Source organism: Nymphaea colorata, chromosome 11 (assembly GCF_008831285.2).
Source record: "Nymphaea colorata isolate Beijing-Zhang1983 chromosome 11, ASM883128v2, whole genome shotgun sequence".
Lineage (NCBI taxonomy): Eukaryota > Viridiplantae > Streptophyta > Magnoliopsida > Nymphaeales > Nymphaeaceae > Nymphaea > Nymphaea colorata.
The window spans coordinates 15,724,750-15,746,356 of NC_045148.1; the positions used below are offsets into that span (position 1 = coordinate 15,724,750).

The 21,607-nt window shown below is 37.2% G+C and overlaps 2 protein-coding genes across 2 annotated transcripts; one reads left to right on the forward strand and one right to left on the reverse strand.

The window, feature by feature from the left end:
* Positions 1-99: 99 nt before the first annotated feature.
* Positions 100-10,302, reverse strand: LOC116264589 (AMSH-like ubiquitin thioesterase 1). The gene is made up of 14 exons (XM_031644897.2): positions 9,961-10,302; positions 7,454-7,518; positions 7,155-7,230; positions 6,890-7,081; positions 6,278-6,387; positions 3,746-3,851; positions 3,624-3,670; positions 3,000-3,327; positions 2,799-2,888; positions 2,646-2,708; positions 2,474-2,548; positions 781-843; positions 535-587; positions 100-437 (listed from the first exon to the last, which is right to left on the reverse strand). The coding sequence occupies exons 1-14, from the start codon at positions 10,072-10,074 to the stop codon at positions 263-265; spliced, it is 1,557 nt and encodes a 518-aa protein (XP_031500757.1). The 5' UTR covers positions 10,075-10,302; the 3' UTR covers positions 100-262.
* A 3,434-nt stretch (positions 10,303-13,736) lies between these two features.
* LOC116263592 (transcription factor MYB86-like) lies at positions 13,737-14,983 on the forward strand. Its single transcript, XM_031643328.1, has 3 exons — positions 13,737-13,869; positions 14,021-14,150; positions 14,293-14,983. Exons 1-3 carry the CDS (start codon positions 13,737-13,739, stop codon positions 14,981-14,983), a joined length of 954 nt encoding a protein of 317 aa, XP_031499188.1.
* Positions 14,984-21,607: the final 6,624 nt, after the last annotated feature.

Below are 21,607 nucleotides of genomic sequence, written 5' to 3' on the forward strand. Positions count from 1 at the left end.
ACTGACGCCAAACCCATGAGATAGAGAGAGAGAGAGAGAGAGAGAGAGACGAGAGAAAGGTGAGGATGAACCGATTACTCTCGCTCGACGACCGGAACGAAAAAAGTAAACTAGTTTTTTGGAGATTGGAACTCGCAATCAGCAAACCTCATCAGTGGTTGCATAACATAGTCACTGAAATAGGACAACTTTGGGGATCATATTACAAAAATAATGAAAAAGAAAAAAAAAATCTGGAGTCAGTAAAAGTACTAAGATATTTTCAGCGAAGGTCAACAACATCAAATTTTAGACTGGGATTCATATATACATGCGTACAATGCTCATAGATTGGTCTTCCATCAGGTGGCTCATCATGGGGATGAAATCCTCGTTGCTGGCAATTTCTTATGACTGTGATGCCTCCGGGGTCAGATAGCCGAAATATGCCGTGGGATCTGTTGGTTCAACGTAACTGTGAGTTTCTGAATCGACCGCACATTAAGAATAAAAGGCAACACACGTGGAGCAGGCAAACAAAAACATGGTTACCACCTTGTGGTATCGGTAGGAGCCATGACGATTGCAATTGCTTCTGGAAGCATAATCTATCACAAAATTGTGGTTCCAAAAGTTATTACAGAAAACATAAATTAGCAACCAAAAAGCAAGAAACCAAATGTCTCGTGCATGAGACACTTGATCGTGTTCATGCATGGAGCAAAGCAGGGCATCCAGAGACAAACATATTAGTAATTGTATTCAAATGAGGAAGCTATGACTTAGGCAACTAAGGATTACCTGATATGAGTAATGAGTGTGGAGGTCAATTGATGACATAAAGCAAGACTGCGTAGGATGCGTCTGAAAATATAAGAAAAAAATTCAATGAGTGGGAACTCGGAAGAACAACAGTTTCAGGCCTAGAAAACTCACAAGGCAACAGTCCCAAGTACATTAAAACAATAGAAAGTGTTACACCTATATTTGTCCCAGTAAGTTTAAACTACTAAAGAAGATAAATACTATTACTGGACAAATGTAACAGGCTCAGACAGTACAGTTGCAGATGTCGTCATCAAGTATATCAGATCTTTATCTAATTAATGAGGCTACAGACTGCATGGATAGACCTGAGTATATTTCTTTTAGTATTGTAGAACTGGGAGCATTTCCAAGTAGTCCTCTGCCTGACGGGCTAAAATTAGATGGCAAAAGGCATAAGAAAACTCATTCAGAGATTTCATAACCCAATGAACCAACCCATAGTTTGTCCAAACCATCAAGGTATCTGATCGTGATGATTGCATTTTGTCAAGATTTATCATCTAGATGAATCTCCATGTTTGTTCCAGCTTCTGCAGCTATGTAGCACCATCTTACCTTTCAAGTGAAATCACATCAACATATCCCTGATTTTCAGCACTCTTGGATAAGGTTCATAGACCTCATCTTCTTGCCCAATCTACACAAGTAAAGATTACCTCTTTTATGTCCAGGGAAGGCTGGTCAGGATCAACTGTGCAAAAAAGGACTCAAGGTGGTTCGTCAATGATGGTATTGAGATTCTTAGCTAATTTGAAGTGGGACTCAACAGTCTATTTCTTGATAAGGGAAAAGGAAGAGATGTAATTCAGCAATAGAGTATCATCTTGACATGGTGAAACGGTGAAAGTCAAACAGTTCTAACCTGATTTTCCTAAATCCAATATGAGCCTTTCTATTTTAGAACACTACTAAAAAACAAATGCTAAAACCTCAAAGAGGAACCAGCTCAATCTTGCTTCCTTCCAAGGAAGTCTTCATAACCTGACACGAAACAACTTGGTCAACTGACAAACAGTTTCACAGATCAAGGTATTTAGACCCTTTAAGGAGTTGAACACGAGCAAAAAAAATTGACGGGAATAACTGAATCGTTCATCTCTTGTATCTGTGAATGACAACCACAGCAATCATTTGCACTCTTCATTCTCCATTTTTGTTCCATAGGTCTGACTCTAAATACAAAAGGATATCCTTGACGTATTCTCACAAAAAGGAACATCTCATACGGTCCACCTGTTCTCTCTCCCACTCGTATAATTAGGTAAACTTCTCTTGTCCACCTACAATGGAAATCACTCATAACTCATACCAATACCTACTTTCTTACAGAAGCAATCACACAAGTCTACTAGCTTTACCCTTGTGTATGATCAAAGATAAGAGGCTAACATTGATGTGAAAGGGCAGGGTTGGCTATGGCTGTTTTTGAAAGAGGAAAATGGTCTTAAGCTATGTTACAAAGGGATCATGCCACATAAATTCATGCCAATCTAACTAAACAAATGAATATCATCAGAGCATCAGGTGCAAATGTAGATCATGTCATTCTACTAAAAATTGTACCGCAAAGATAAAATCATGAAAAATGAGACAGAATGTCTAAACGAAAATCTCCTTTTGGGAGAAAAGGGCTAAGGAAACAACACTGTCCAAAAGAAATACTTACATGAATCCAACCCAGTGGAAAGAGCGACCGCTTATCTTGAAAATCATATATCTCCTCTTCATTCATAGTCTGACACTGATTACAACAATAACAGCCTCATTATAGGCCCACCACATTTAGAAATTGAAAGGCACAACTTTGACTATTTAGCATGTCATCAAGAATGGCTTACAGAATCAGATGTAGACTCCTGCTTTGGAATGATGAGGGATGTGATACAAAATTTTCGATTTTTCTGCAAAAAATATATTGGCATGGTTATGAATAACTCACTCACATGTATGAAGTCATACTCTGCAAACAGATAAATAAATGACCAACTCACAAGGGAACCTGCAAGGACACCGCACGTTTCTAGGTTCTTTAGGGTATTTGCCTTTGCCAGCCTCATGAAATCTTCCATCATTTTAATTGGCTATTATAACATTCAAAAAGAAAGAGAATTAAAAGGCCAAACTAGACCTCACGAAACAAAAATTAGAAAAGACTGCTCCTCTGAATGCAGAACAGAGAGAGAGAGAGTTACCACATGAAGTTGCAAAGGAGAGCCGGAATTAACTAAATCATCTTGCAATGACTTTGTTGGCCCTGCCATTTCATCAATTGCTGGAGAAGAAGCTGGAATCAAGCCCTGCACATCAGCAAGAACAGGCGGAGGAGAAGGTTGCCTATATATATCAAGATGCATAGGTTCTTCCACTGAACTGGCAATATTTATTGGACAAGGTTCTTCAGGCACTGGTCTTCTTTGACCATCATCCAAAGATAGAACTGCCTCAAGAATAGAGTTGGTCGCTGAACTAACACTCTCCTTGCCCATAGTGGGGGGTCCATCTTGTGCAGGAAGTGCAAGGCTGTTTGGCATGATTAACCACAAACTTTTACTTAGTAGTACAATAAAGACAACTAAAACAGACGTGGTACCATTAACCATAACAAACTTGGAATGATCCTAACTACTTGACAGTTGGAAGTAAATAGAAATTGTTGATGAATGCAATCTCGCTAATGACACTAAAACCTCAATTTGCAAAAGTTCAAGCGCACAATGGCAAATGCAATCTTACAGTATGTAAACCATAAGCTACACTCTGGAAGTGCAAAGAAACCTTACAATTTTTTAAGAGAATATAAATGTCAAGAGTCTAACCTTGGCAAGTCAATAGGAGTTAAGTCGACATTGCTTGGATATTGAATCTGCATCAATTTGACAACTATTAAAACAAAGAATGTCAAAGAAAAAAAAATTATAGTTTAAACTTCGAAGTGTACCCCTCTGTTCACTGCAGGGGCTTGCCATTGGCCACGAAGGCCAGTTGGTCCAAGAATAGAGTGCCTTGATAATGTTTCCTCTCTTGGCTTTGGCACGCTCAAAGACCTACAATGTCATCAGAATTAAATTCATGAAGTGAAGCAGAAGAAAATACACGGTTATAGAAACTAGTAAAGCCAAATTGGATGGTAATCTTTTACCTAGACAGGCAGGACTGGATAAGTGAACTTTTTATGACACAAAACCAGTTCAATACAGTAAAAGAAGCATATATTATATCCACATCATCTCCAAGCAAATAAAGTCAGAAACATCCAAAGCTCAGATCTACTGCTTTGTAATTTGTAAATAATAATAAATAAATAAAAATACATAAACTTTAACCAGGTTAAGTATGTCTAACAATTGAGGCCGACTGTTGATTTCAACTCATGAGCATCTCAATAACAGAATATCTGATGATATTTTAATATTTTCAATTTTCTTGGGAAAATCTTAGCAATATAGAAACAAAGATACAAAAATATACCAATAACATAAAAAAGGCATCGAAGAAAAAATTCTACCGAGTTAACACCAAAGTAGGTACTCACTTACCTTCAAGGATCTCATGTTTTTTTAGGCATTATGTCAGCTTTATTACATTGAGAGATATTCACAAAACTGCAGAATAAACAAGACGTAATAACTCATAAATGCATATATGGGCCTGTGGAATGTGAGCATTGATGAGCGTTCATTCCAAACGTCCAATCATGTTGAATAGGTGGTTATTGAGACTGTAAACTTAAAAAGGAACTTACCAACTCAAAGAGGTGTCTGCCAAGTAACTTTTGAAAAATTACTTGTGTTCATTTGTGAGTTGTCCAATCATATTGATTGAATGGTTCATGTTAGTAGTTGTCACAAATATCATTTGTGGCTATTCAACGGAAAGGTTTTTCTTCGGAAAATACAAGATTAAAAGTTAAAAAATGAAAGATCTTAAAACTAACATGTGAAAAGCTGACTTGTTTTTAATGCTTTTTTCGTGTTTTTTTTTTTAAATAAGACGTGTTTTCTGTGATGATGGTTAATACCCAAGAATGCACATATTTGGTGGTGCTCATATCCTGTGAAACCTATGTACATCCAAATTTTAATAAAATGGTTGTCATTCTAGATCTAGAGTTGACTTGTATCTCAAAATGGAGTCATAGATCCATTTGTGATCAATGTCCATGTAATATTGGATCTGCTGAAAGGGTAAGAGGTATTACGTTTCTGTGGAGAAGTAAAACAGGTCATACTAGATTCAATCCAAACCCAATTTCGATTATACACGTTTACCTGATACAGCCTACAATCAAATTCTGTCCAAACCTGATGAAGTCTCATCCTAATCTGAGCCAAACTGATATACACATCACCTGGAAAATCCACGTGCTAATCTGAGCCTAACTGATACATACGTCACCTGGACAATCCACTTGATACATGGATGAAACCTATATCCCTAAGCAAAAGCCAAATTCAAGATGAAACTTTTGGCATATCTTTGTAAGCCCCAACGTCCCAACCCGCTCCCCTGCACCCTCTTCACATCTTCATAACCTCAAAGCATTTTTCATCTTAGACCAATTTGGAACATATTTCTGCCCAGAGATTGATCTCACAAAAGCATTTCGACAGGATGTTTAGACAGAGAAAATTTATGTCTGCTCATGCTGTAGATATAACTGTCATGAAACTTCTCAAATTTAGTCTAGTTTATTCAGTAAGAGCTGAGACTAACTAATTGACTGTTTCTCAATATTCCATTTTTCTATTTCCGTTAAGATTAACTTTGCAATTATGGAATACAAATTTCAGAACCTTTTGCAGAAAACTGCATTCCAAAACATAAAATCATCATTGGCAACTCCTTCAAGTTAATAATCTTTAACACTTAAATAGGTTATGCATAAATTTCATCAATAAATGGCCTATACTTTACCACTCTAATTTGATGAGTGTTGCACCAATTTTACAAATGCTTTGTATTTAATAAGACATGATAGCAAAAACATCATGGTTGAATGAGCTACACCTTTCACTTTCACATAACCTTTTCAAACTTCCAGAATATTAAGCTTATCTCATAGAAACAGCTCAGAAGCTGAAGAAAATACATCAGTGTTTTAGTACAATCTCTTTACATGAACTAATGCTCTATAGTATATGTCAGTGTGTAATTAGGCGCCTGACAAAGAATCAAAAAAACAAATTCTAAGCATTAACTTCAACCTATGAAAAACATTCCCAGATTAATGAACAAATTGCAATGATTGTGGTAATAAAACTCCATCAATGCTTCTCACAGTATGTACATTTGTCTGAACCGCCACACTTATTCAATCACCTTTTATCTGAAGAGCTCAAGCTTTCTAATGTTCAGAATACATGAAAAGGACAAAAGTTTAAAAAAGAAGCCAGATAATGACCATAAGTAACTTCTCCAAAGCAATGACTAGAAAAATTAAATTGATATGCTTAGTGGTGACGGCATTTACATTTTACGAATTTGGTTTTCTATTTGCTTGGACTGCAAGAGCTTATCCCGAGGTGTTTCATAATGTTTCTGTGTAGTCTGAGGTGGCTCCGGTTGCCATACACCACTAACCTGCAATACAAGTAAACACAATGATGATAAGGATGGCGCCATCTGCCAGTTCAGGATGCCAACCATAGATTCTCAGAATGCGTTTCTTGGAGCCATTACAGGCCATTGTGTATAAAGTTTCAACAATAAGTCATCATAGTGATGCAATGTGTAAAACAAATATTAGAAAATTACAAAATAATACCCAAAAAAGAAAGTTTTAGCAACATATCTTCTTTCCAAACTAAAATCAGATTTCCTGAATAAAGAAATATAAAAAGTAAAAAAGGAAAAGGTTGAAAAATAAAGAATATTAAAAACCCACATTTAACTTGAATGTTGCAATAACATCTTGCTACTTACCAAAATTCTGTTATTTAAGAAACATCACAAAATTTTAAGCCCCACATCCACAATTATATTGTGATAATATCATGACATCTTCAAAATGTAGATGACTACAGAAACAACCCTAATGGAAGCTTACAACAACAATACTTCTTCTGATGAACAGGTCGATTACCTGTCTGATGCTATAATTTGCAGAACTTTGCTTTGTCACTGGAGGCCACTCAAGAGAGGAATCCATATAGATATTTTGTTGGCCATGGCGCTGGTAATCATTTCTACTATTCTGCTTCCTGTTCAAATCTTCTATTTGATTCTGGACAACTGGCTTCAGCTTCTCCAATTCAGTCAATGTATCCAGTAATTTCTACAATATTATGCATTGGTCAAGAAACTCAAAAGAAAATATTTGCCTATTGTTTAGAACAAAGAAAGAGCACCTTCTTATAGAAAGCCTTTTCCTTGGGCAATGAACTTTGGTAATCTTGATGGCATGGTATGGTCTCAGTAATCAAACTGAACATCAGAATTTAAACAGAGTTAGACACAACGTACAGTAAGAAACAAAACTCTAACAAAGCATTAGTCAACATTTAAACTTATTTATCAGCATTTGGCAACACATCAGTTTAGCTACTGCCATAAATTACTTTTGAAGATTTTAAAGGCTTGGGAATTTTTCTCTACAATAGAAGTATCATTCCAAGAAACTTGTGAGATTAAGATATGTTTTCCACACCTTGAAAATCTAAGAAGTAGTATATACAGATCAATTAGATTCTTCTCTTCTCGATAAATACTAGCCTGCAAAGTATATTGAAAAAAGACATCTCATCAGCAAATTGGCCAAGCAAGCAGGAATATGTCAGCTGATATATAGAAGCACATTAAAGGAAAGGGGTGCAAGATTAGGTGTTCTTCTCTTTGACAATCAGCAACGATACAAAATTTATATGGTTTTCTGACTACATTCTAAAGATAGTTACCACCATTGTATGGACCACACCAAGAATGTTATTCGAGCATTCCAGGAGGCAATATTTAGAAAAAAAAAAAAAAAGTCAATTTTCTGGAAGGATGGACAAGCTCATTCTTTTCATTATCACTTTCAGAAAGGGTTATTTTACAATAAAGAGCACTGCTTTCTGCTTCTGCTGAAATGAAGATCCAGTGGGAAGGAATCAGTAAGGCTCATGGGTTCACATGGATAACACATTGCTTCTTGTGAAGCTGGCGTTCTTCAACAGAGAGGAGAAAGTGGAACAGGAATGGATAAAAGCAGTGTCACACCAACTAGGCTGAAAGTGATGATGACACCATGCTGCCTTGCAAACTTGTGATATTTAGCAGAAAGACACATCAAAAAAACAGAGAAAGTGCGGACCATGAGAACAGGCAATGAAGTGGGAAGAAGAAAGCTGAAAATGACAACAACATCCGTAACAGGAAAATCTTAGAAAAAGGTGCACATAAAAGAAAGGAAGCATGTGATCACAATATAGAACTAGAAGGAAAAAGGGAATATATCAACGATAAATCAAATCAAGCACGAAAAATACAGACTAAATGATATAGAACACATAATAATAAAGTGAAAAATTAACTCTAAGAGAAGGAAAACAACACAAAGAAGTTGGAAATTACAGCATGGGTGTGCAAGACAGACAACAAAGAGAGAGAGAGAGAGAGAAAGGGAGAGAGAGAGAGGATGTACTAGTGAAAGAAGCAGGAAAACATTAGCCAGATGAAAGCCCATAAAAAAGTCAAAAACTTCATTAGGCCTCAAAAGAATTTTCGTCACTTTCACTTCACATCTGCTCAATATCAGTAGTATTTGTCACATAATACCATGGAGCCATACAATGTGCTACTGTGGCAAAGCAGAATCCACTTAATGTTATGAATATATATCATGCAACATGAACTGCAACTGACAATAACCATCAAATACATTCAGCTACACTAATGCCCTGAAAAGGAAGAATCTAATCATCCATTCCATCATATTCCGATGTTCACCTTCCTATACTGCATCAATCCCTCCAGTGATTAACAATGCGATGGAGGTTGGAGTGCAAATGGCTTAGACCCAGGGCAGCTAAATACAATTGAGAGCAGAGTGGGAGTTGGATCAGGTACGACTAAAAATGAAGAAGAACTTATACCTGACCCACCAACTTGCAAGCCCTACATGCATGTGCATTACATAACTAAGAAGCTGTTATCAAAGCAGGATTGTAGCCAAATGAGAAACAAAAGAATAGGAAGAAATGGCTGGGAAGTGGGAAGTAAATGTAATCGAGGTAGGAAAGAGGACTGTTATGTTCCTAAATCACCTCATCTGTACAAAAATAACTTCAGAGGAAACACAACAGGCAGCATCCTGAAAGAGAAATTACCAAGCAGCTAAACCAATAATTTCTGCTCAACCAACATCACCAGATAAATAAAGTATGTTATTATGGACAACGACACCATGCATTACGCACCAAGTCTAACCTCAAACCTGAAATATGGGGCAGTCAATTCGCATGATAAGATCAAACGCCATCAACCTACCATCATATAAATACACATAGGCATGAAGAAAGGTTGTGCCATCACGTTCAGGCTTTGAAGCGATAATACTTTAAACCTAATTGGCCATTAGGTACAATTGCAAGTAAAAACATATCATATGTAACCCCTGAATCAACAGTCAATCTGCAGACAAAATCTTGAATGAAAGTTACTAGACGACACACTCTAAGTGGAGACAATATTAATGATTCAACATACAACCATTTCCCTCCTACTCATACAATGCTTCCCACTCATCAATGTGGTCATGAAAAGTTCAATTGACATACAGACCTCTTCTTTCTTTAGCGGAATCAACCAGACAAGCGCCATCCCTAGTCGAAGTTGATCAATTTGGCCGATTCTTGGATACGGACGGGCAAAAGCAGCAGAACCAACAACTACTTCCTTATTCAAGATAACAATTTAACAATACTCCGCCCATTAAAAGGACTAAAAAGAGCCAATTCCCAGAGAATAATAAGCAAATTGCACAGGATATTCCCAGTTAAATTCATATGTTTATCAGGAAAGCGACCAAAGGAAAACCAACTCGTTCCGATTAACTTACTAGACAATCGAAATTCCCACATTAAAATAAGAAAACCCTCATGCGATCAAAACGAAAAACACCAATTCATCGCCCCAAAAACCAACAAGGGAGGAGTCATGGAGAGATCGTCGTACTTGCTTAAGGAGATTCTCCGCGATTCGGTAATAATATCGGAGGGATATCCGACTGTCGACATCGAGCTTGCGCGTGCTCGCGGCGATGCTGATCCCCCCAGACGACGGCCTCATCTTCGAGGGGTTTGGTCGGCAGGAGGTTCGACGATCCTCAGAGGGAAATGGTGATGATGATGATGAAGACGTCGCGATCCCTCACAAAGGGAGGAAGACGACGGCGTCGTTCTTCACGGCGGAAGGGTCGACCCTTCTGGAGTCTGGACTTCTCCTCCTGCCCTCAGGCAAGAAGGAAGCGCCCTCGTGGCTGGTGGAAAGTGGAAACTGTGTAACCTTTGATGTGACAAGCGTAGACGATGTTATCCTGACATAAAAACTAACTAACGTGAAAAGAAAAACACCTTAATACTAAACTAACTTCAGTTAAAAACAGTTAAAAATATTTTTTTAATATTTATTTAGGAAAAATCATCTTTGTAGAACTCTTATGTATCTAAAGATTTTATCTTACTTACAATATATCTTTCAACTTTGATAAAGTGTTTCTTATCATTTATGACAATATTCTAATTAAATTTGACTGGTAATAGACGCAAAGGCATGCGTAAGGATGTGCACATTATGTGCACATCATGAGCATTACGTTCATTTGGTATTCCTTTTCACACCATATTTAGTCGAAGGGCTGTTTGAAAAATTCATTTTCACATGGGACTTTTTAAATAAATTGAGCATTCTTTTTTTTTCATTAAGTTTTTCGAGACTTTTTTTAATCTTTGAAGTCATTAGGGTGGAACCCATTTGGGCTCAATGCAAAAAAAAAAAACGAAAATCTCACCAAGAAAATTTTATTTGAAGTTTCGTTAATGCTTACTTAGGGGAAACTGTCTTTGGTATAAAACCTTTGAGTTTGCAACCTCCATTGCAAGCAAGGAATATTCTATCTTTTGATACTTTTTAGCTTTTCTCTATCTCACTTTTCCATGCATTCAAGAGAAATGATGAAATTTTGAAATGCATAAGAAAATTCCAGAATTGCAATTTAAGAAATTGGATCAATGGCAGATTTTTTTTTCTTTTTCTTTTTTTCCAAAGTTACATGAGTCGACTAGCCACCTACTTCCAAGGTCACGTTTAAAGTAAGACCAAAAGTTTCAATATTTGATTGCTAATGTAGCGGATCCAGAAACTTCTAGCCACATGACACTAATACATAATACTCACATTCTAAATCCCTTAAAAAACTTCAGACCCTTCAAATATATAGTAAAATAGCTTAGGAGAGCCAATATGTAAACATGCAAATGGCTACAAAAAGCTAATATGTACATAAGTAATTTGTATGGGTTTGTATAGAAAATGGAGCATACAAATATGACTGCAATAAAAGGACTAGATCCAAAAATGACAGATTTTATCTAATTTCACCTTGCTATGTATCATACATATATTTATGTCCATGTAGGTGCGACCAAGATCATACCTTATAAGTGAAACTAATCAGGATGCTCCAAATTGGTATGTCTAGTGAGTTTGGTTTTGGTTACATGGAAACACAAAAGAAAAAAGAAAGAAAGAAATAAAGAGAGTTCTTTATCTCATAGACACGGCCCTTTGCATAAGCCTAAGCAGGTATAAACTTTTATATATAAAGACAATTCCATAAAAAAGATCGGAGAGCAAAATTTAGTGGAATTTGAGACTTAATTCAAGGACTTCAACTTCGTACTCTTCACATTTTTTTTTCCTTCTCTCTTCTCACCACTTTTAGTGGATTTTCTGTTACATTTGGATGAAAGTACCAATCACAATTCTAATTTTGGTGCAACAATGGTAAGGGCCAGAGTTAGCCCATTAAATGTGTATCCCAAAGAACGTTGCTTCAATTCTTTGAACTTGCACCAACCAGTTGTCACCATCGGCTGCGGCCGCACATTGGTAATGCAACGTCGATCCGATGCAGAGGCGGAGCTAAGAATTTTTTGTCTGAAAGACACTTGACAGAGCAACTAAATTGTAAACCTTCTTCTATTTAAATGTTTGAGAGACACATTAATATATATAAATAAACAAATGACAAGGGACACCTCTATATAAACAATACTTGGATTCGAATGTCAGTTCAAATTGGTTATATGTCTCCAGGATCCATATGTGAATAAAAAGCATATCTAAAAATTCACTAAGCCTGATTAGTTGAATTCAGATCAGATTCCAAACAACCAAAAATTTCAGAAACATTTGTCCTGGTAGTAAAGATGAATCCAACCCATTGCCCATTGTCCCTTGCTTGATGCTGGTGAAGCATCACATCATACTATAGGAAACCATTCATGCACCCCAGCACAGACTGGAGATATGCTAACAGAGTTGCTTGCTTTTCTGTCCTGAAATTCAAATTTCAACAAACTCTCAGAATCAATTCTAGTCCATGCAACAATCATCTCATGTACATCTCTCTCAAGTTTCCATTTTTTGATGCCTTTGAGGGCCCATTCAATCAATGCAAGAGATCACAATATCTCCAGTTTCTGACAATTTTGAGAAGCTCTTGTTGGGTATGCATAATTATGAAGGAAGCATAGTTTTACATGTTGGTACCTAATTAACATTGAACTTACATTTAGTTCGTGATCTTGTTTTTGAAATACTTGGAAGATAAACACCTAGGTTTTATGAAACTAGTAAAATAGTTCCGTGAGTTAATTTTTCTTATATCTTTTACCTATGTTTATTTTTATTAATTGTCTTCAGAAGCGATTCAATTTCCTATATAATGCAGTGAATCCCACGGGACCAACATTTTTTAGATGATTGACTGACGTCATAACTTGGAAATTTTTTAGAATTTTTCATATTTAAATATTATCAATGAGGTAACAGGATATACAAGGAAGAATGAAATTTGACACCAATCTCAAAACTCTAACCCCGATCTTCATCTATTAATATTAATATATGGTTAAGAATTTTATCAAAAACAAATTAATGTCTTCCTGATCACCATCATGTCACACTTTTAACTAATTTGATAAAGTTTTCCTACTTATATGAATCAGATATAGGTCAAGTGCTGATTACAGTAAATAAATAGTGGAAAGATAAAACTAAAATCCTGTATAGTGATTAAATGAATGAGAACTAACGTAGAACTTCAAAGTGGATTTAGAACGTGATTTGACCATAAAAACTCATCATCTTCTCCTGCTCTGCATCACCTTATTGGGCTAGCTAACTCCGACATTCCATCAAAGCATCTCCTCAACTATAAAACCATCTGAATTAAAATTAAGCCAACCACAAGAAGAGTAACTTCGGCAAACATAGTATTATGTGTTCCTCCCAAATATTTGAAAATTGGCCTACGTGCATTAGTTTACAACAAAATGAGGTGCCCATGTGAAAATTATCCTGAAGGAGATGTGACAAAACTTTCAAACATAATACTTTTTTCCCCCTGCCATAGTGAAGGTTAAAATCAACAAAGCCAAGCATTCATGTCAGATACTCATTTTGGTGTGAGCATCATGAGGCAACTCCTTGTTCACTGAAATTCATTGTTCCTCTTCTCTTTTAACAGGTTGGTCATGCAACTGCCGTTGTCAGCCAACATGATTCATATCTCAGCGATGAATTGCATCATATCGTGCACTTATTTGTTTTATTTTCTGTTGTTTTCATTGTGATGAAAAAAAAAGCCTCTCCATACGTCAAATTTCAGGAACTTTTCTCTTCTTTCTTCGGTTGTGCTGAAGTGGGGAGTGTGGAATCGTAAGAATATGGGACACCATTCTTGCTGCAGTAAGCAGAAAGTTAGAAGGGGACTTTGGTCTCCCGAGGAAGACGAAAAGCTCTTTAACTATGTCACTACTCATGGTCACGGTTGCTGGAGTTCTGTGCCCAAACAAGCAGGTTGCATTACTCTCTCTCTCTCTCTCTCTCTGCCTTATATTTTAGCTAGGAAAACTAAATGTTGACATCCCACTGTATGCATGTGTTTGTGTATACGTAAGTACTTTCAGCTTTAGTATGTCTATTTACTCTTCTCTGTGTTATGTGGAAGGCCTTCAAAGATGTGGCAAGAGTTGCAGATTAAGATGGCTTAATTACCTAAGGCCTGACCTGAAAAGAGGAAACTTCTCAGCAGAGGAAGAGTCTCTTATCATCGAGCTCCACAGGACACTTGGAAACAGGTCATTGCTACGAATATTCTCTTTTACTCATCATTTTATCTTTCTTTTTTTGCCTTGAAACAAGTTAGTCAATTTCCATGTACTACCTTTTCTTGGTTGCTATTATGACTGCAAGACTTATCTGTCATTCCTTAAGTCGCAGATGGGCTAAAATAGCCAAGCATTTGCCTGGAAGAACAGACAATGAAGTGAAGAACTTCTGGAACTCCTGCATAAAGAAAAATTTGGTCTCCTGCAGCACAGATCGGCCAACGGACAGTAACAAATCAGAACTTATAGCAAATTCTAATGAGATTCAATCCATAAGCATGCATCTCATGAATCCTAACATGATTCCTTCTCAAGATCTAATGTCCATGTCTGTCTCAGATTGTGCACCGCCCGTCAATCAAAATCTTGATGGTCATGAAGTTTCTGCTGCCGATGACAGAGCAGAATGGAATGCTGCACCATGTGCATGGTCTTTCAATGACCAGAATCACATGTCAACTCTCTACCATGATAATGGAGTAACTCCTGCATGCTATGTTCAAGGAAACAATTCAGAGTTTACTGGCGCCTCTTCTAATTACCAGTTGTGTTCTCCATCTGCATCCACGTTGATGCCGAAGCTATGTGATTTCAAGGGCGCTGATGAATATGGCATGCTAACGTATCAGAATGAGGCTACTCTTAACATTGAGGATGATCCTTACTTTGCATCTACCTCATGCCATGATGCGTTTGAACCATATGTAGCATTAGATAACATGCAGTATGTTGATTCTATTGTGGCAGGATCATCTTCTCCATACGAAAATGTCCTTACGAGGGCAAGTTTCCCTCCTAAGTAAGAGGAAGTGAGAGCTAAATAATTCATATTTATGGTTTCAGATTCAGCTGAAGGTTGATCCTGATTAAAGCATATTAAATAAATGCAAAACTATTTATTGATGGTGTATGGTAGAGGGTGAATAATGGAACATGGATGTGAACTGCAATGATCATTTGTTTTTTGCTCAAGACTGCAACAGGTCCATTGATTTCCAATATGCAGGACATATTGGAACAGTAGATAGAATGCTACTACGGTGTGCGGATAACTGGTGAAAGCGATCCACTGGTATGAAATGAAAGTGCTTTGCTGAACTTTACGTAGAGGAGTTGCTTTCAGTATGTTGCTGCTACACGTGAGGATCATAGGAATCTCGTGTGAGAAAAAAAACGTGGAGGCTAGAAGGAAGAGCGATGCCATTGTGCATCTTGCAGTCTGCACATCAATGAAGGATCATGAGCAGTTTTTAGAATTTGAAGATACCTATGATTCTATAGGACTTCGATTTTTTTTCTTTTGCATGACTATCCATTGCTCCATGGTTGTAGCTCTTCCTTTCAGATCTTCCACATTATTGTGAACTTAAAACTGTTTTATATTCAATATGTTGTGTAGAATATAAAGTTGCTTCTCAGTGATCATTTTCTTTTATTTTTTTTTCTTTTTGGGGCTGCCGTGGCGCTTGCTTGCTCATTATTTCTTATTACAGTACTCTCGTGGAACCATTCTCAAGAGAGAGCTAATTGAGTCCCATAACGTCGATATATAGAAGGTATCATATGTCAAATTGTCATATAGTCCTCCTCTTTATATTGGCATTTTGTTTCTAAAGCACAAGGATATTTTCATCATTTTTTTTTAACTAGTGTTGGATGACATAATTGACGCTATTAAATAGTTGTCATAATTTAATAACTTACAGATTAACAATATTTATGTATATCACTGATGTAGTCTATAGACTACGTAAATATGAAAACTATGTCGACTAATTATTAACAGTACAATGAATTTTGTTAGTGGTTCATAAGGTGGCCTGTGGAAAGTTATGTTTTTCACAAACATATATAATGTATTTGAACTTTGAAAAAAGGAATTTAAATATGGTGTCTTAAAACCATCTACCCAAGTTGATTAAACTGTCTATATATATATGTGTGTGTGTGACACCAGACCCCTAAACCCGTTAAGTCTAACATCCTTCACTCTTATTTTTATGTCTATAATCTCTCTGTTTATTAAATATAATTTAACAAAGAATGAAAAAAAAGAACGGGATAGTGATAAAAGAGAGAGGATTCAAGATCTAATTTTTATGTATATAAGAAACGAAATAGGTAAATCTCAGTTTAACCACTTAGGTCATGGCCAAAAACTAGACCACCAAAGATCTTCTCAAAAGGCATTTTAGACAAAATTTCAACAGGCTAACATGCTTAAGAATACCATTTTAGTAAAAAGCACGCCTTAATTCCACTTATTTGAATAAAAAATATCGAGTTTTTTACTATCGAAATTCTGATGTTAAAACTGCCATTCATTCTTTTATGATAAAAAAAAAACTCAAGACATGAATACTTTGATAATAATTTATTCTAAGTGGTCTAGCTTTTTTCCCCTAACGTCACCGATTATTGTGTCTCTTATCCTACAAATAGACCAAGGCTCATCAAGACTTCTAGCATTTCATGTGGTCCACAGAAAGGGAACATGATCGAAACTGATGAATCTCAGAGATATGTGCAGTTCAACCAGCGGTAGTTACGTGGTTGCTGCAATGGGTCCGCGATGTTTTAAACTTCTGACTTGGATGGGACCTTGTCAAATCTCAGTACATCAATTTCTCCACCTCTCCGTACTTTTCTTCGTCTGATCATGGAGGTAAAGAAAAAAAAATGAAGAAGGAAAGAAAAGGAAACTGCCCAAGTTCACAATCGTCTTCTCGAACAGTATAAAACAGGTAAAGTACCTGACAATTGTCGATGAATAAAATTGGAGTTGGTTCTTCGAAAATACAGAGAGATCGGCTTCTGTGCCATAGCGTAGAATGTTTGAGGTGAAGATACTCGACAATTGCCAACGAAAATTAAAACCAACGGGGCATTGAAATTAGAGATCGAAGAGAAAGCAAGAAGACGAGTTGTTCGGACAATTAATGCTCCACACCCTACACAGGGATAATGCCAAAAAGAAAGGGGTTGCTGTACTGGTCAGATCTGATTGGTTTTTCTTCTTTGCCCCCATTTTGGCCATGGCAAACTCGAATTCACCCTCCAGGTTGGATCTACATGGGATCTGGATCTGACCTCCTCACAGTTCATCTTTCACGGCTTGTCAGGATCCATCCAATGCTGAACCAAATTTTGTCGGGAAAAGCATGATGCAGGAATAAATAAAATTCTGAAAGAAGAAGCTGAAGCGGCTTATATAAAAGTTTGAAAAGTTTTTTCCATTTCTGGGGTTGAATTTGCTTGTAGATCTGCGGATTTTTTTCCTCCCATACAAGAGAAATCATATCTTATGAGACGGTTTTTGGCGGTTAATGTTGCTGGGCTGGATACCGATGTAAATTGTTTTCAGAAACTTTTTCACTAAAAAATGGGAAGAAAAAAACAGACAATTTGTTGTCTTTTTTAGGGGCCGTTTGATGGGAAGAAAAAAACAGACAATTTGTTGTCTTTTTTAGGGGCCGTTTGATGGCTTGGAAATCTGAAATTGGAAATATATTTCTGAAAATATATTTCCTAAAAAAAGAATGAAAAAAATATATTCGATTCCCATTTTGATGAGTGTTTGATAACTGAGAAATATATTTCCAGAAACATATTTCTGTGTTTGATTTTTAAGAAACATACTTCCAGATTTTCAGAAATACATTTCTTAGTTTGATATTAGAAACTTATTTCCAGAATTTGTGTAAATAGAACACAGACTAAAGGCTTCCACCGTTCAACTAGAACAACCCGACAACATTGTCTCTACTTACGTTCTAGACGAAAGAATATGCTCAAGAAACAAGGTCGACAAACTTAAAAGCTGCAACTTTATGCATAACTGTATGCTTGGAGGCCATCCTGCTTTGGTTTATGCAGAAAGAAATGTTCATTTACGTGCTGATGAACAGTTACTTCTGCACATTTACGTGCTGATGAATTCCACCCAAGCTCCAAAGGCTAGTGACGAAGAGGGTATTACCCAACTACTCATAACATAACTACTACAAGTTACTTCTCAACTCCAGGCACAACAGCCCCTCAGAGCAAGTATAGGAAGAAATGTCATTTATGTATGTATGTCAGTATGTGAGAGAGAGAGAGAGATCCTTATAACAACTTCAATCCTCACTTCTACTGGTTAGAAACATCATCTGGCACAAATTGTTAAATTCTACCTACATTTACTGTTTCACAAAGAGCAGTTTACAGGTTATGACAATCATCAATGTGCAAATTACATTGCAGCATAAAATTTTCACTTGCTGTTCATGAAGATCCCATAGGCCATAACATAAAAAAAAACACATAATTAAAGATGTCACTTATTTCTGTAGTCAGTTTTAGTGGAACAACAACAGTATGAGAAATTGTAGAAATGCTATGCAAATGACATGATGAATTGAAAACCAAAGCAAGGAAGGCTAGATCCAGACATAGGAAAAATGGGTAGAGTACGCTAGTTATCTGCATAGCACGATGTTCATCATGGCAACCAAAAAGAGAGAAGAAAGACCTGTATGTGTAAATTAGATCCAATATTTATAAAGTAATATCTGTTTGCAGGGGAATGAAAAAAAAATACACACAAGTATTCTGCAGAGCAAAAAATTCTTGTAGCACACAAGGTAGTAGATCTGTAGGAATCATCATTAAATAACTGTGGTAACCGATCATGGTTGTAGCAGTTCCAAGGAACCAATTGGTTCACATACCACAAACTACACCTCCAAAACCACATGGGAAGGCATGGCAGTACTTGAGATTCTACGCAGTTTGCCAAATGGACCACAAAACCAAGGAGGTCAAGCAAAAAACATCTCACAGTTCTGGTGCATTTCTGTATAGTACAGAAAATATCTTCAGTCCTGTTCAAACGACATCAGTTATAGCTACTAGAAATACAAACAGGAAACAGGAGTTGACTGAAAAACTGCAACCAATTAAATATATATTCTGAAAGAAAATAATACAGTTAAATGTCAACCTTCGGAAGAAAGATACAAAACAGGGACAATAATATAATAATAATAATAACATGGGGACTCTCCTGCATAATGTCAAAGCTTCAGTGGATTGGGAAGCTCTGTGGGCTTCAGAGGAAGAAGAAAAACTTCGGAAATAGTAATGATCTTAGCGATGACAAAAATGGATATTAGAAGCAGTATTTGCATTAAAACCAGGCAAGCTGAAAAGGGATTCATTTCAATTTCACCAAAAAGTAGCCCAAACTTTTGATACTTACCATTTTGCTAACCAGCTTATTAGGGGGAAAAAAATTAATGAAGCTTCTACGGCCAAGAGGACAAGAAGACGTTGCAATCTGAAAAAATTTATAGAAGGATTAATTAAAGAGAGAAGCCAACACTTTCACTCGCTTGGTCTCTCAATTACGAACTGAGACACCCAAAAATGTGTGAAGTGTTCCCGGGAACCGTACAATAAATTGCCCACTAAATCTTAGGATACAACAGTAGAGGCTGGTGTGTTATTGATTCTGCAACTATGCAGAGAGGTTCTAAGCATGGAAGCAAGAAAATGGTCGCGGTTACTTCCACACCCTTGAGCCACAACGAAGAACCGATTTCACTGGATATCTCTTATATGGAAATTTCCATACAAAACTGTGGTGGAAAATTCTATTTACAATTTTTATGGTCAAATTCGTACCTAAAACAAGCTTCTGATGGGTTACAATCCAGGAGACAAAGAGAAGATGATTCTGATAAATAAATGGCTTATCTATTGTATGTACTGCTAAGGATAACCATAAGCACCAACTAAGGTTGGTATTCCCAGATTCCCATAGAGCCTATAAAGTATCATTGAGCAAGCCAAATTTATGAGAATAACTTGCAGCATTTCATAAAAATGTGATCTATCAACACAAGATTTTACCAACACAAGCAAAACCCAATTCAAAGAACCATAACAAAAAGCCAGACACAAATCAAGCACCGATGAGGGGCTCTCTGGCAGGCGGCAGCCCCTCGAAAGAAAAAGGAGTGCTGGAGAGCAGACTGTTTGCACTGCAGCATTTTACAAATCAAAACCCCCTTCCCAATAACGCGAGATACATAGAAAAATAGAGAGAGAGAGAGACCTCTGGCGGTGTAGGCGACGGACGTTGGCAGACTGAAGATATGATACACACTGGCAGGGCAAACAGTCAACGATGGAGTGAGACGACGACCAGCGGCCGGCGGGAGACTACGAGCAGCAGGCAGACCAGGGGAGGTAGCAACGGCAGGAGGGAGACGACAAGCAGCAGGAAGACCAGGGGAGGCAGCAGCGGCAGGAGGGAGAAGAGCAGGAGGCAGCAGCGGCAGGAGGGAGACGAGCAGCTGCGATGAGATGCGAGAGATGCGAGGGTGCCCTAACGGACAAAAAAATAAACCCGGAAAAATGTTTCCACCCCTCTCTCGATGGAAACATTTTTCCGAAAACATTTTGCCAAATCCACTTTCAACGGCTCCAAAAATTTTTCCGCGTTTGATAGCATGGACATTTTTTTAAAATTTGAAATTTTTTTCCTGAGCTACAGAAAATTTCCATGCTATCAAACGCCCCCTTAGAGAAGGATAAGGACTAAGTGGCTTAATATTCAACCCCAACAGTGACTAATATATGTATTTCACTAAGGAGACGACAAACATCACTTATGAAACAAACTGAATGTGTTGTAGACTGATTTTGCTGATGCATATATCAGCATCTCATATAATCGATCACTTGCAATTGAGATTACGGAGGAACGACAGTGCATGCCAGGAACAAATCTAGTCACCATGAGAAATCATGCAGATTCCGAAGCAGGAAATGAACTCATTGGCAATGAAAACCATGGCCAACGGGGCGGCAGTATATATATCAAATGAAATACGGGGGAGAGAGGGTTTCCAAACTGAAATTTCACTACCAAAAAGTTGTACATACAAGCAATGTTTTCAGTCATGAAGAAAAGTTCTAAAACCATTTACACCATAAAAACTTGAGTTATTTCCATGGGCCTGGTAGAAATTCAAAGATGGCACCTCAGAGAAGCTTGCTAAATCTTCACTGAGTTCACTGACTGCTTTAGGCGATGTAGCTGAGACAAGATCAGTAGCAGAAACCCTCCTAGAAGCATAAATTCAGCTTCTATCTCTCACAACGATCTCCCTTTCATATACTCTTGATACAAACATCAACATCTGTGTGGCTCCCTGCAAATCCTCAAGTCTTATTCACAATTCTAACACTTTGTGGATGCTATCTAGCCAATTCCAAAGGCCACAGCGAATTTCTGTTTGTCACTAACTTGGCAACCGGATGTCATGCCCTGGAGCTGAAATTGTAACCTAGCATGTCATAATCCTTTGGTACTAGCAACAACATCAAAAGTGATTAATCACGTTCAGCACTGACCAGGATGGAGACGCTGATTATAT

Coding starts and splice junctions, on each gene's coding strand:
- LOC116264589 (XM_031644897.2), bottom strand. CDS start 10,074: ATGAGGCCGTCGTCTGGGGGGATCAGCATCGCCGCGAGCACGCGCAAG. Junction 3,852..6,277: donor GAAAACCAAATTCGTAAAAT/GTAAATGCCGTC, acceptor ATGACATTGTAG/GTCTTTGAGCGTGCCAAAGC. Junction 3,671..3,745: donor CCCCTGCAGTGAACAGAGGG/GTACACTTCGAA, acceptor AAATTGATGCAG/ATTCAATATCCAAGCAATGT.
- LOC116263592 (XM_031643328.1), top strand. CDS start 13,737: ATGGGACACCATTCTTGCTGCAGTAAGCAGAAAGTTAGAAGGGGACTT. Junction 13,870..14,020: donor TTCTGTGCCCAAACAAGCAG/GTTGCATTACTC, acceptor GTTATGTGGAAG/GCCTTCAAAGATGTGGCAAG. Junction 14,151..14,292: donor CACAGGACACTTGGAAACAG/GTCATTGCTACG, acceptor CTTAAGTCGCAG/ATGGGCTAAAATAGCCAAGC.